Raw genomic sequence first — 15,386 nt, forward strand, 5'->3', positions numbered from 1 at the left:
GTAACTTCCAAACTAACAGAGATAAAACAAAAGCAGAAATTTGTAGCAAATTATAGATAACAACCTATATTAAATAATAGACTAAACAGAGCTTTTGCATAATATTACCACTTGCCTGTAATTTGCAGTAAAATCACAAGAAATTGAAGTTGTTGTAACTAATTAGAAGGGAATAAAATATTATCAAACTTTTGAATCGTGATAACTCAAGGTAATTAAGACTGGGCTTATTTCAATATCAATGGAAGCAGAATTTACTAAAGATTAATCACACCAAAGATGAAAGGCATGCGTATTGTAGTTTTCACTTGACAGAAGAAATGTGAAAATATTAATTACGCTCCGGAAACCAAAGTTATAAAAGCTATACCTAAAAACCAACATTGCATAACGTAAATCCATTTTTCTATCATGTGCTAAATCTCAAACAAGACAATAACATACACTCCAAAACACGATCGCTTAAATATTAATACTAATTACTCCATAATTAAAGTAAATACATAAAAACATGCATTTTCTTAGTTATAATCCATAAAAATGTGAAAAATTCTCTCAACTCTCATCTCTAGTTATACTCATGCACGTATTTATTTGCCTTTATTTTATTCAAATTTAACTCTTGTTGTAATGCTAAGTTCTTTTTATAGCACAACACCGCATAATAAATGTGAAATTAAAATGTAAGTCAATTAGCGAGTGGTTCTTCTCGTGTTTGCTCCGCACATACGCCACAGCACGCACGAGCGTTTTTCCCCATATTATATTAATTCATAAACATGAACACGAAGCACATGATGCAAAACGCATGCGGCGAGTCCATGGGAACTGCTGAACGGTCATTATCATTGTGCGCCGGCAGACACAATAAGCTCCACGACAGCAGTCAGCGTTTTAAACGTTTGCTTAAGATATGTGCGTGGGATTTGCCTGAATGTGAATTCATATTATGATTAAATTGTATTCGAGGGAATGCGTGAACAAACTGTTTCTTGATTCTTGTCGGAATGCACGAAAAGGAATAATATATTGGCCGCGATTGTTTCGGGGTGGTTAGGATGGTGATAGGAGAGGTGGGTGAGCGTAGGTGCATCCAGACATGACTCGCTGGCCGGGCTGAAGGCATTGCAACCCAAAACAAGCCCTCCAAGAGACCTACATCCCGATTTAAAATCAAGCAGAAACGCGGAAATTTTGTGATTTTTGATGGTTTTTGATGCATAAATCAAAACACAAGAGATATCAATGTGAATCTTTCAGGATTTTGTTCAGTGATAAATTATTAAGTAATTTATATAATTTATATAAAAATTGTTATTGCAAAAGAAGTGCTATGGGCGTCCAAAGTAAATAAACATTATAATTCCTGTTTAAATGTTTATAACTCAGTGATGATAAGTGTTATCAATACAAATCTTAAATAAAAACATGCGTAATTTTGGTGGGTGTGATAATAGTGCAAAAATAAGTATTGTATAATTTTGGTTTACGCGTTATTGATTAATAACCAACAAAATCAAAATTTTTGTTTATACGTGTTAAATGCCATGTTTTCTTCTGGGGTTTTCATGAATTGCCACAAAACCAAAAAGTGATACAATGCTAATTCCTTCATAGTTTTATTAACAATTAAATTTCTATGATATTATGCAAAAAATTGAAAAATATCTAACAACAACAAAAGTTACAGCTTAACAAAGTTGATTTTCTAAAATTTTCGTAAACGTTTGTTTAAACGTTAATAACCGGTGATAAAAATGTGTTATCAATACAAATTTCACTTAGAATATATGCGGGACTAAACTGTGAATACACCTATACATAAATTATTGTTATATCAACTTTAGTTCTCTAGTTATTAACTAATAACTAACAAAGAGTGCGATTTTCTGCTCGCTTAAAATAAACGCCTTGTTTTCTTAAGTTTTTAATTAATTACACAAAAACAATAAGCGATACAATAATAATTCTTTCACTATTGTATCTAGTACTAAATTTTACAACATATTATGTAAAGATTACATAAAATATTTGACTACCAAAAAAGTTACAACCAAATAAAGATGATTTTCAAAAATTTCCAAAAAATAATTTAAATGATTATAACTCATGATAGCAAAATGTTATCAATATAAAAATTACATAAAATATATATAATTTAATTAGAAATGCAATAGCGAAAGAATTATTACTGTATCTCTGATAGTTTTTGAGTAATTTATGATTTTATCAAAAAAATCGAGGTTAGTTTCCTTTTTGTTTAGTTTTCGTTCTTTTGTTTTGATAGGGGTCTCTTACCTTTCTTCCTGCAAACGTTTGAGCTCAACCATCTCGAGTTCAAAGCGCAGATTGCTGTTCTCGCAGAGCAGGAGGTCGCGCTCGCTGGCGAGCCCATCCAGCTCGCGTTTCAGCCTTAGCAGCTGGTCGCGCTGCTCGCGGATGACGGCGTCCTTTTGCGCCAGCAACGCGTGCACGTCCTCCGCCGTCGCCGCCGCTGCCATCATCATCGTGTGCACACTTGCACACAACACACTCACACAACGCACTCGCGCGTGTTATTGTCTCCCGCACGCACGCCGATCGTCCTGGGAGTTGCGGGAGTACTACTCCTGTGGGAACACTGGATGCGAATGCAAGTCCTACGGCACTATCCAGACTTTGGTTCGCGCGAACATGCTGCGCGAGTCAGCGCGTATTCCCGGCGTGTCAGCTGTCGGCCGTCCGTCGCTTTCAAACCTTCCGGACACAACACACAACACTGACAGTTAACTGGAGCGAGCCATCTTTAATAATACAAGCGCGGCGAGGAGTTCTTGGAACGAATGCGAACGATTTACCGCCAGAGGCTCTGCGCTGCGCGCTCTGTGCGCTTTCAGACCGGCGCATACCGGCATTTTATTGTTTACCTTTAATATAGGCAACCAAGTATACACCAAGAAAACAACTGTTCACAAAATTATAAATTACAAGTATTACACTCAATTAATTAGAATAATATAAATTTAATAACATTATTTAATACGTTAATATTTATTTTATTAAGTTATCATATACTTAAAGTATATATTTTAATTTTATTATATTAAATACAATGTTTTAACATAGGCAACCCAACATACATCTTACACTAAAAATAATTGATATTTGAACAATCATGGCCGTTACTTCTCACACTTCAATAATTTTATGTAAGTATTTCTTTAATTTAACACATCCACAACTGGAAATATTCATATTTATTAAACTCGTTGAATGAACACTTTGATTGTATCTAGTCCCGTATAAATAACAAAATTATATCGAGGCATTTTTACGAAATAAAAGAGAGAACACTAAAAATATGTACAAGCAGATACAGTACCTAAACATTTAACACATTAATTCAAAGACATACAATAGATATATTTATATAAAATATATATAGACGCGTGTGTTGTGCGTAAATATAGGAATAAAACGATTGCACAACAATGGCGCACTACTCATTAAGTGCAAATTTTGTAATACTCCAGCCTCTGCTGAATCTTCAAATTGTACTCCTCCATGCGGCGATTTAACTCATCAATTTCAGCCTCCAGCCGCCCTAATGTATCATTAGGATTCTGACTGGTCACCTTGTTGAGGTCGTCGTGAATTTTATTGATACTTGCCGTCAATGTAACAGCACGATTCACTAAATTCTTCGCCTTGTCCTCGGACGCTTTCACTTTCAACATTGACTCATTCAGGGCGTTTGCTGTTTGATTATAACGTTTATGCAAGTCATCTAGTTGTTTACGAGTCTCCTTTGCTTCTTTATCGATGTTTTGTGAGGTCACCATGAAGGTAGAGGCTTTGTTTTCGTTACTGGAAGCATTCAACTGGAGGGAAGAGATGTCTTCTTGGAGTTTCTTGATGTCTACATCAGTTCGGTTGATGTCATGCTTTGCTTCTTCATATTCATCTTCAACCTAACCAAAAATAGTTATTTAAATGAAAATTTTCTTTAAAAATGTATTGACTTACATTATTTAGAAGAGTTTCTACTTTGGAGACACTTTCACCAGCTGTACGAATATCATCATCAGCTCCCTGCTGAGCTAAACTACTGTTTGTCAAAGTAGCACTCACTGTGTCAGTGATATTACGAATTTGTTCAACGCGTTCCCTAAAATATAACAAAACCATAAATATCTCGTTATTAAATATATAAAAATCAACTTACTTAACAATATCAGCGCTTTCTTTCAACTGCTGTGCTCGTTTAAGATCCTCTGCAGTATCAGCAATGATCCCATCAATATTCTCCTGTGTCTCTGAAGCCTTTTAATCTTCTCTGCAAGTGTACGAATCTCATCCTTATCCGAAGCTATCTTTTTATCCAACACTTCTTGAATCCTCTCCTCGATATCCTCTGGTTTAGTAATATTACTATTCAAAAAGTCCTGTAATTCTTTCTTAGTGAATGCAAGACGTGTAAAAGTCTCATTAGCCTTAACCCAAGCATCAAACGCTGCATTATAAGCAGCTTCAGCGTTTTGTTTCGATAGTGTTGTATTAACAGCGTTGACATTTCTAATAAATTCATTGGCTTTTGCTTCTTTTTGTTTCAAGATGTCTTCGGTTTCATTGGCGAACTGCAACGCCATCTCAGCGAGTTGTTTAGCTCCATGTTCACAAGACACAGCTACACCACAAACTCCACAACCTGCACCACCACAGATTGAATCACAGGGATCACCTCGACGATCACAAACTAAATTATTCAACTCTGGCATGATACTTGTTAGATTCTTAACATTTTCCCTGATTTCTTTGAGTGTTAACTCTTGTGATTCATGGTTGACGTCGAGATCATGTTTTGTGGAGTTGACAAGACTATCAATTGCTTTGCATTGTCTTGCTGCGTATTCTATGTTGTGTTGGGCAGACATGTCAGCTTTCTGTACAGCTCTGTTAGCTTTTTCTTTAGCTTGTTCTATGAGGGTTAAAGCTCCTTGTACGTTGTCTTCACGGACTAATGTAGCGTTATTTTGGAGTTCTTTTGTTTTATTTACTAAATCTTGTAGTTTTTTCTCGAGTTCGTTTAGTTTTCGTTCACCTTGCTTGTTGTTGATGTCTACTTCAGCGAGATTATCTGTGAGGGCTTTCAGAGGGTTGTCATTGATGTCCTTGATGCGTTCTTTTAATTTTTCTGATGTTGAATCGATGGATTTTAGGTCAATTACTTCGGTTCTTTGCAGGAGAGTTTCTACTTCATTGAGTTTTGATTGCATTTCATCGAATTCTTTTGTGTAAGCGCCTCGGGCACCTTCTTTTTTGATTGTCTTAGCTCTTTCAATCTCGATTATGGTGTTATCTTAAAAAAACAAACACAAATATTAAATTTTTAAACAGGAGAAGTTAAACAAACATACTTTCATGTTCATGTAGTATTCTATCCCAGTTATCGAAGCATTCCCCGCATGGTTGACAATGTGGTGCATCTCCAATGTATCCTCTCGCGCATTTATCACAACGATCACCACCAATCCCAGGTCTACAGACGCACGCGCCCGTTTTACGATTACATTGGAAGTTTAATGTTCCATATGGGTCACAGTCACATTCTAAAATAATTTAAAATAAACATTATTTAATTAAACACAAGAAAATCACCTTGTGATGAAGTTAGTATAAAATAATTTAGTAAAAAAATGAATATCAACAGCTTCATGATTGTAAAATGAAATGAATGAAGTTAAATTGTTAGAAATTAGATAAAATCGTGTCCTCATTAGATTAAATTGATAAGATAATAGTAACAAACATACTGTGACACTCGTTCAACTTCGGATTGCCCCAATATTCGGCTTTGCATTCGTTACATTGTCGTCCGCCATAGTTGGGTTTACATATGCATTGTCCTTCATACTAAAAACAAAAAATCATAAATATCAGATCAATATTCCTGTTAAAACAAAAATAAAACTTTGTTACTTACTGGATGACATTGTGAATCAATTGATCCAACTTCATCACATCCGCATGGTTCACACCCGACACCACTAGCGATCTTTCCAGTGATTAGGCGCACACGTGTCACAATTCCTCCCGATGACATTAGGATAACAAGGACATTGTCCAAAGTCAGGATCGCAATGACCCGCGGTTGAATTTGTGCCCAAAATGTCACAATAACACTCTAAACACAAAAAAAACAAGATTTAGTATAAAATCATACAAATTTTAAGGTTATATTTACCTGTACATGTTTCTCCATCACTATCTCTATAGAAAGATGGTTTACACTTCTCACAGTGATCCCCTGTAGTGTTATATAAGCACTGCTTACATTGTCCTGTTTTCGCATCACAATTACCCGGACTCAACGGGTTAACCTTATTGTTACAATCGCAAGGACTACACCCACCAAAAGGTACCTCCGGATTACCAAAGTAATTATCCGCGCAGACATCACACCTTGCTCCTGCATATCCACCCTTACATTCACAGATAACATCCTTGGTATAAGAATCCATCGAACATCTTTCCGCGTATGAATGTCCAGATCCTGGAATACCAGGACAAGGACAAGGTCTGCATGGAATATCTACATTCAGACGTGGGTCACCATAGTATCCATCAACACAATGATCACATAACCCTCCAACTGTATTATCTCTACAATCAAGGCAGGTCCCAGTTAGGGCATCGCAGATATCCGCATGACCATTACAATCACATCTTTGACAGTTCGGGAAGTTCCAGAATCCAGTCCGGCATTGATTACATTGTCTCCCATAGGTATTAGGCCGACATGTGCATTGCCCTGTAGTAGCATTACAGAAATTATCCAGGGATCCAATATTATCGCAGTCACAAGCCATGCAACCCTCAGGTCCAAACCCAAAGGTACCCGGTGCGCAGCGGTCACACCTACGTCCAACCACATTCGGTTTACATTCGCATTGACCTCCGTATTCATCACAGAGTTTACTGACTGATCCAGTTGGGTCACACTGACATGGTGGTGATCCATCGTAGATATACACGCCGATACTGTTGTAGTGTTCCTTGCAACGTTCTGAGATCTCCTTGGGACCTGCACTGTAGTTGAAATACCCGCAGTTGTGGGCTTCGAAGTCCTTTTGGCGGTTCTCAGCTGGAGCTGATCCGGAAAACCATGGGATACTATCGAAATTGGGTACTAGTACAATTGAATCAATTTGCACCACGGCTTTGGAGTTATCTTGACCGGATTTAGACTGGCCGAATTCTAGGCGTATCCGGTAGGTTTTTCCTTCTTCCAAACACGCGGGAGGTCCTACTTTCACGCTGCTATCATAACCAGGGAGCATGAATTGTTTCACGTCGTTTTCGATTGATTCGTGTTGACATTCACCGTTTGGATCTATGGGATCTTCACGGATGATTTTCATGGTTACCTCTTCCCAGGTTTCACCATTGGGGAGGTATCTGACTACAGGGTCGTAGTTCATGGAGCGATGGATGTTGTTGATGTAGAATTCAATGTAACTGTTTTCGGAGGTTTTTACTACTCCTGTACCCGTCCAGGTGTTACGCCAGGGTTCTCTGTAGGGTTCCCTGATAACCACTTGACAATTCTTCAAAAATTAAAAAAAAAATTTAAAAAATGGGTTTTAAAGTTTGGTTTAAGATACTTACCGGTGAACTCTTCCCAGCTTCCGCTTCGTACAACAAAAAGTCCAAACTGGCCGTGAAATGTTGTTGTTTCGGTGTACTACAATTCCTACCAGTCATATCATGCCGGCACTGACACTGCCCATCAATGACATCACAGAAACCATCAATGGCACCACCCGGGTCGCAATCACAAGGCATGCAGCCATCTTGTTTCTCCGATAAACCCCAGAACTCTTGTCTACACTGATTACAATCCCTGCCCTCCACATACCTCTTACAAGTACATTCTCCTGTGTAAACATTGCAGCCTTGGTTGTCTATCGTACCGAAACGATTACAGGAGCAACTTTCACAACCCTCTGGGTTAGCATCAGTGAAATTCCAGAAACCGTTTTTGCATGAGTCACAACGACGTCCCTCGACGTTAGCTTTACAATGACAGGAACCTGCTTCGATGTTGTTGGCAGGGTCACCGCTTGGGTCACAGTTGCCATCGTCTGTGGTTCCATGTGGGTCACAATCACAAGCTAAACAAAAATATTAAGTTTAATAACCAAAAAGACTGAAAATAGAAAAAAATTACGTCTGCATATTTCAGGATCTTGAATATCTTTGTTTGGGTCCATGTAGTAGAACTCTTTACACTGTTCACAATTGTATCCCATGGTATTGTGTTTGCACCCATCGCAGACCCCTCCGGATGTTTTCCCAGACTGCTCATAAACCGCCGGGTCAAAATGGCAACTCGTAGCGTGATTATTACAATTACAACCTTAAAAAATTTAAAGTTTTTAGGTTAGATTATAATATAGGTTAGGTTATGTAATATTAATAACTTACGTTTACATGCGTTGGCTTGCAACCCAACAGCTGGTCCCCACGGTAAATCATTAAAGAAATCCTCACACTTTTCACAATTCCTTCCTTTGGTATTATGTGTACACTCACACCTTCCATGAACCATATCAATCACTGAAGATGACTGCCCCGGAAGTGGTAGACATCTATTCGCATGTCCATAACACGAGCAGGACCCTCTTACAACCATATCCGTGATAGCATAGTAGTACTTCTCCTGAATCTCTTCTCTACGATCCAAATGATCATCACCCAAAGTATGCAACTTGGTGAAATTAATCCTCAAATTAGTCATCTTCATCAAATTCTGTACTTGACTGGAGTACGGGTTGTCAATGCGTACATGCGGTAGTAACACACGATAAATCAGTTCTCCATTGGAAGATGGCTCCACGTTGGAATACTTGGATTCACAGACAACATCAGCGAGGTTATGTGGTTGATCACGACTGACTCCAGGGAAACTCTCATCGCAGTTGTGTGCAAAGTAGCGATACACTTGCCAAGACTTTTTGAAGTCATACGAGCGTTCAATCAACATGGCCGCCGGTCGGAAGGTTTTGAAGGTTATGATTATATGAGTGAAATGAAACTCTGCTTCCAGATCAAGTTGGATGTAGACATTCTCTTTGCCGTTTTCGGACTGCCACCATGTTTTTTTATTCGTACCAGGGTACACCCTGTATACGATATTACTGATGTTGTGATTCATGTCTGGTTTCGGGTGATCAGTTGGTCGAGAATCGCACCAGAAGCATTTTTTCTTATCTTCTAAATGTGCTACGATGCAATAACGTTCGGCTTCACGCATGCCGCAAGTTGACGATGCGAATAATTGACTTTCACGGCCGATTAGGAGATTTCCGGTTTGGGGATAACAAGAACCTTTCTCACAGGGATGTGTACGATGACCTAGAGTTAAAAAAATAGGTTAGAATCATAATAAAGGCTTAGAAATTGATCCAACACCGTAAAAATTAGATTTTTAAGTAAAAAATGTAAAAATGTGAAAATTAGGAAGGACCAGGCCAAACACCATCAAATTGGGTTATAGTATGACGTCAAACCTGGCCGGCGGTGATTTGACCGATAGGTGGCGCTATCAAACGGAAATCGTGCGGGGCCATAGTCGAGATCGTTGTCGGGCGGCGGAGGCTGATCGCCTCTTAATAAATATGGCGCTGGTGAATTAAATTTTATTCAAAGTTTCAATAAATTAAATATAAATTTACCTCGGGATGCATTCGGATGTCGTGGTGGGCCAATCTGTTGACTTGAATATAAAGTTATGCAACCTAAAACACAAAAATAAAAAAATTAGGTTATAATTTATTATTTTATTTATTTTTTATATGTTTTACGTACTGTTTATGATCATAAAGATGAGGAGTGTTGCCGCAGCGCGACTCTCCATGATGAAGAGCCTTTTTTAATGACAATAACCTAAAAATAAAAAAAAAATTAAGAAAAATAAAATTAGATCTGCGATTGTAATGTGAGAAAATTCGAATACAAGCAAGAAATACACTGAGTATGGAAGACGGTTAAAAATGGGTCATTCGACAATCAATGTTATCGCACATTCGGCCATTATTTATCATCACCGGCTTGCGAGTTGAATAACTTTCATTCAAAGATCCCGAAAGAGAAAAAATGTTTACTTGCCCTCACGACCCGAAATTCTAAATTTCGAAGCGAGTGTTTGTTGTATGGACACGTTTTGGTTTCATTGAAACAATTTTTATGCGTTTACAAGTTGATTCAATACGTAATTCTAGCTGAATTGAGAATATTCTGCACATGCGATGTAATTTCAAACGTGCTGACCTGCCGGCGCCAAGAATACACCGAGAGCAATGAATTTATCATTTACAACATATAAAATTTAAAAATTTGTGTTAAAATTACATTAATATGCTTAATATGTATATTGGGTTGCCTATATTATACTAGTAACATATACATAACCTTTTATGTGTTTAATGTATTAATAACTCATAAAAATGAAGTAAAACACTCGGTGGAATAAAGTTCAACGAAACTTCATGCGTTTGTAATATTAGCATGCGCATAATAAGCCATAAAACTTAAAGTCACAATAAAATGTTGTTAAACCGCGCCTGGAAATAGATCGGCGCTATTTTTGGGCCTTCTCGGAAGTGTACAAGACCCTTCTGCTTGCGGCACAGCCAGCAACACGCCGCGTTACCAAAGCTGCTTAAGTTAAGACGACTCAACACTGGTGTTTACCTGTCAGGAGGCGAAAACACGTGCAATTGCTTGCCGTCGGGGGATGTTGAAGTAAACCAACTTCAAAAGTACACCAACGCACAGTGTAGATCCGCCAGTGACACGAACATATCCCAGGCGGTGTCGCGCATCCCTTTCAGTCAACACTCGGACTTAATGCACTTTCACAGAGACGCGTGCGCGCAGCACTCACACACGATGCTACAGAAGATGCACGATGGACGCACTTATTACTTAACTTAAGTCACTTGTTTTGATGTCATGTAATAATCACGTTGTGTTATACTTTGTGTATGTTTAAAGTATAGAAAGAGGTGAGGATTATGTTGATGTGAAAAGATGAAGATTCTTGCGCTGTGTGAAACTGTGTCGGTGCAGTACCTTCCGCCGGAGCTACATCGGGCGCACTGCCGGGGACTGGTATGGTCGGGTCGCTCCAAGCGGCAACACCGAAAGCTCTCAACGTGCCCAACGAGGACAACGAAAAGGAAATCACTGCGACGCGCACGACTTATCTACAAATACAACCCACGAAAACTAAGCGAACAACCCTCCTACTAAATTACTACAAACAAAATGGTGGTCGGGGCCTTTTAAATCCAAAAATATATTTTACTTAAACAACTCAATCAATACTTGTGTAAAGTAAAGTAAAACTTTTTGCATCTAAAAGAAGAAGAAAAAAACATGACTTAAGTTAAGTCACTTGCGCCTTGTTCAACTTAAGCAGCTTTCAAAACATGTGCAACACATGTGGTACTCTTTTTTGTGTCCCAAGAATGATTTTTTACTTTCTCAGTGGAGGGCAGTGACATTTTTTAACGTTATCGTGACCTATACGCTTCATGTCAAGAAAGATAATAACTGCTGTCTTATTTTTATTCATATTTAACTTAAGTAATTGTTAAATTTAACATTTACACTAGACGCTGATAGATACTGAACATTTAAAACACAAGCTTTGGGTTCTATAATTTCTATAATTTGTCGTTGTCTTATCATTTCCGACCAACGTAAAACAAAAGCGTCAAGTTTCCTTTCGGCGCGACGTGGGCGCCATAGATAACTTTACATCCGGATACAATCGGTTTAATTCACAAATTGCTCTCGGTTTAGTTGGGCGCGCACAAATCTCGTCCAACATTGGTGACAATCTCAATTCCCACATGCATTTTACGAAATTCGACTGATACGCCTATTGCGCTTTCATTTTGTAGAACTAGTGATGTTGTTTTCGTGTATATTGGGTTGCATATGTTACAAGTTCAAGTTATAGGAGAATATGTGTATTTTGTTAGCATAGGTCTTGGTCAGAATTTTAGTTTGTTTTCTGTTAATACATTAGTGATTCAGATAATCAGTAAGTTAATTTCACTATGTATTAATTGAATAGAAAACCAACCTTTACATTGCAATCAACACAAGCAATTAACTCTTATTCATTTGATGATTGATGATATTCAATTGATTGAGGCAAAACGCGAGTTTAGTTTTTAGGTTAGAAATCTTTTGAGTAGTGGGAAAGTAGCGGTACATTCAAAATGTTTCTCCGTAAATTACTTCCATTATATCTACGCGTAGAATATCGACAAGAATACAATCCTACGCTAAAAAAACAACGAAACATCAAGTTATTGAAGAAAATGAAGTTAATATAGATATAGATAACGATGAGTAAGCATTTTTTTGATTTTTGTCATAAAACAAGTTTTATTTACCTTTGCGTCGCCATTTTTTTCTTTTTCAAAAAGGGAATATAACCAACTATCAGAACAATGTTTCGGCCTCCACAAGGATTACAACTGTTTCATAATCCACCCATACATAAAATGGGGACCTAAAAAAGTATCCGACACAAATCCCACAAGACAACTTGAAGAAGCCGCAGCTTTGATCCGTACTCTTGCACCATGGAAAGTAAACGACACTTTAGCAGTACCTTTAGAAACCCTAGACAAAAAAGAAATCTTCGGTTCAGGTACAGTAGAAAAACTAAAACAAACCGTACGTCGAAATCAATCAATAACCGCCGTATTCATCAACGTAAGTCGATTAAAAAGCGTCCAACTTGAAGAATTGGAAAAAATCTTCCAAGTACCAATCTTTGATCGGTACAAAATCGTAATGCAGATATTACGCCTGCATGCAATCACGAAACACGCAAAATTACAAGTCGCCTTAGCGGAAATCCCATATTTACGCGCAAATATAAAGAAACACGATTCGCATTTCATGGCAGCGAGTAATTTCGACACCCGGCGACAAATGCTACAAAACAGAGAGAATAAAATCAAAGGAGAAATTAAAAAGTTACGTGGACAAAGAGAATTGTTAAGAAAAAGACGTCGAGATATTGATTATCCTGTTATAGCTGTTGTTGGCTACACAAACGCAGGAAAAACTTCAATTATCAAAGCACTGACAGGCGATGGTAAACTAAAACCAAGAAATCAATTATTTGCGACTTTAGATGTAACAATGCATGCGGGATTATTACCATGTAATCTTGAGGTGTTATTTGTTGATACAGTTGGTTTTATTAGCGATATTCCGACGAATTTGATCGAATGCTTTGTTGCTACGCTGGAAGACGCTTTATATGCTGTAAGTTAATCATAAAAATTAAATTTTCATTAAAAATCGTATTTTAGGATGTTATATTACACGTTGAAGATCTCTCAAGTGAAGATTACTTGTTTCAACGGAGACATGTAATGTCTACACTTGAAAATTTAGCTCTGCAGACTGATACTAAGCAATTTCAACAAAAAATGATCACTGTTGGTAATAAAATGGACATATCTCCATTAAAATCCACTGAATCTTCAGGAGAATTATGTGTTTCTGCTAAAACTCTTCATGGATTACCGGAATTAACTGAAAAACTTCAAGATTTAGTAATTTCACAAACAAATCGCATTGTTATGACCATCCGGGTACCAACAGGCGGTGATGAGATAAGGTAAACCTTTTAATTACTAATAAACTTTACTTTTTACGATTCATATTCATATTAAAACGTATTAAAAATTCTCTAACATGTGACATCTTTAGATGGCTGTATAAAAACGCGGCGGTCGTTGATGTGACACCAGACGACAACCAGCAGCGCCAAAACGCGCGTGTGGTTATAACAAGAAGTAAATTGCAACAATTCAAACATCACTTTGTGCAGTAAACACTACAAAAATAAATCCTTCACCTCTATAATCTAAGGGTAAGGATTTTTAAACGCATGTACAGTTTCCACAAACCATTCCACAGCTTGTGGATCAACATCCGGGTAGATACCATGACCAAGATTGACAATGTGATGTTTATATCCGAATTTGTTCAGCATTTTCGTTGTGTACTTCTGGAGAGTTTCCTTATCCGCGTAGAGAGCGCATGGATCCAGATTGCCTTGCAGGACAATATCTTTATTAATACAGCGGACATCTTGCGGATCCGTAGCCCAGTCCAAGCTGATCACATCAAAGTTCGCTTGTAGTTGGAGGTCTAAAAGATGGCGGCCTCCTTTGGCGAAGAAAACGATCGGAACAGACGGGATATTCTTGGTTTGTAACTTTGCGCGTATCCCAGCTGGGATTTGTTTGAGTAAAGGCAGCATGAAATCTTCGTAGACATCGGAGGTGAGGTATTCGGCAGAGCTTTCGAATAATTGTAACATTTGCGCGCCCCATTCGACTTGCATGACGAGATAATCAACGATTACGTCGGCGAGGCGTTTGAATAACTCGCGAGCTTGTTGCGGATTGGAATAGATCCATTTTTTCGCTTTGGACGCGGTTTTTGTTCCTCCGCCTTCGATCATATAGACCATTAGGGTCCATGGCGCTGCTGAGAAGCCTATGATGGGTACTTTTCCTTGGAGCATGTGTCTGGTCAATCTGATTGCTTGTCCAACATATTGTAACTTCTCAACTGGGTTGTTCCAGTCCAAATCTTTGAGGGTGTCCAAGGTTAAAGGCTTGGGAAATACTGGTCCCTAAGATAAATTATTCAAAATCAATTTAATATTGATTATATAATAATTTAAGTGGATTCTTATACCTTTTCGGGTTCCATGACAACTTCTAATCCTAATGCCTGTGGAACCACTAGGATATCACTGAAAATAATGGCTGCATCAAGCTCATAACGCCGGATTGGCATTAGGGTGACTTCACATGCTAGTTTAGGACTTCTGCATATTTCAAAGAAGGAATGTTGTTTACGAAAGTCTCTAAACTCTATAAAAATGATTGAAATTAGTGAATTATTGAATATTTTGATGATATAATAACTTACCAGTTAAATAACGCCCTGCTTGCCTCATAACCCACACTGGAAGTTTATCAGGAACACCTCCTTTGGCAGTAATAAGTATTCTTTCATTTTTTAAACTTGGAAAGTCTGTAGATTCAAGATATTGCTTGATTTCCTATAAATTTATTATATTAGAGGTTATTTTAAGCATAAAATAAGTATTACCTCTTCAGATAGATCCATAGTTACGTGTTTTTATGAAGTTTTCAGTTATAAACTGGATGTAATACTTATTAAAGTTAATCTAGAGTGACCTAGAAGGTGACAAACAACTTTGCGGTTATCCGGTTATGAATGTGATGATAATGAAGAATATGCTTGCTGAAATTGAGCACAGATGTCGC

The 15,386-nt window shown here is 37.8% G+C and overlaps 3 protein-coding genes across 3 annotated transcripts; 1 reads left to right on the plus strand and 2 right to left on the minus strand.

Moving 5' to 3' along the window:
* Positions 1-3,221: 3,221 nt before the first annotated feature.
* On the minus strand, positions 3,222-11,216 carry LOC135796881 (laminin subunit beta-1-like). The gene is given in 16 exon segments (XM_065308978.1): positions 3,222-3,950; positions 4,006-4,147; positions 4,205-4,304; positions 4,307-5,338; positions 5,397-5,588; positions 5,793-5,892; positions 5,963-6,037; positions 6,039-6,163; positions 6,224-7,586; positions 7,648-8,153; positions 8,210-8,398; positions 8,467-9,396; positions 9,552-9,665; positions 9,717-9,779; positions 9,850-9,927; positions 10,735-11,216. Coding segments are annotated over 15 exon segments (5,445 nt in total). The 5' UTR covers positions 9,899-9,927; positions 10,735-11,216; the 3' UTR covers positions 3,222-3,485.
* LOC135797434 (putative GTP-binding protein 6) lies at positions 11,074-13,945 on the plus strand. The gene is made up of 4 exons (XM_065309799.1): positions 11,074-11,177; positions 12,486-13,338; positions 13,386-13,696; positions 13,789-13,945. Exons 1-4 carry the CDS (start codon positions 11,074-11,076, stop codon positions 13,910-13,912), a joined length of 1,392 nt encoding a protein of 463 aa, XP_065165871.1. The 3' UTR covers positions 13,913-13,945.
* Positions 13,704-15,358, minus strand: Urod (uroporphyrinogen decarboxylase). The gene is made up of 4 exons (XM_065308979.1): positions 15,208-15,358; positions 15,025-15,157; positions 14,788-14,966; positions 13,704-14,722 (listed from the first exon to the last, which is right to left on the minus strand). The coding sequence occupies exons 1-4, from the start codon at positions 15,223-15,225 to the stop codon at positions 13,946-13,948; spliced, it is 1,107 nt and encodes a 368-aa protein (XP_065165051.1). The 5' UTR covers positions 15,226-15,358; the 3' UTR covers positions 13,704-13,945.
* Positions 15,359-15,386: the final 28 nt, after the last annotated feature.

The sequence above is a fragment of the Atheta coriaria genome, unplaced genomic scaffold, assembly GCF_025399875.1.
Source record: "Atheta coriaria isolate IRGN ID8LTWV9N9 unplaced genomic scaffold, Caltech_Dcor_3.1 hic_scaffold_8_pilon, whole genome shotgun sequence".
Taxonomy (NCBI): domain Eukaryota; kingdom Metazoa; phylum Arthropoda; class Insecta; order Coleoptera; family Staphylinidae; genus Dalotia; species Dalotia coriaria.

Excerpts from the sequence above, each read along its gene's own strand:
- LOC135797434 (XM_065309799.1), top strand. The coding sequence starts at position 11,074 with ATGAAGATTCTTGCGCTGTGTGAAACTGTGTCGGTGCAGTACCTTCCG. Across the intron at positions 11,178-12,485 it reads TGGTCGGGTCGCTCCAAGCG|GGAATATAACCAACTATCAG; the intron begins GCAACACCGAAA and ends TTTTTCAAAAAG. Across the intron at positions 13,697-13,788 it reads ACAGGCGGTGATGAGATAAG|ATGGCTGTATAAAAACGCGG; the intron begins GTAAACCTTTTA and ends TGACATCTTTAG.
- Urod (XM_065308979.1), bottom strand. Across the intron at positions 14,967-15,024 it reads AGCAGGGCGTTATTTAACTG|AGTTTAGAGACTTTCGTAAA; the intron begins GTAAGTTATTAT and ends TCATTTTTATAG. Across the intron at positions 14,723-14,787 it reads TTGTCATGGAACCCGAAAAG|GGACCAGTATTTCCCAAGCC; the intron begins GTATAAGAATCC and ends AATTTATCTTAG.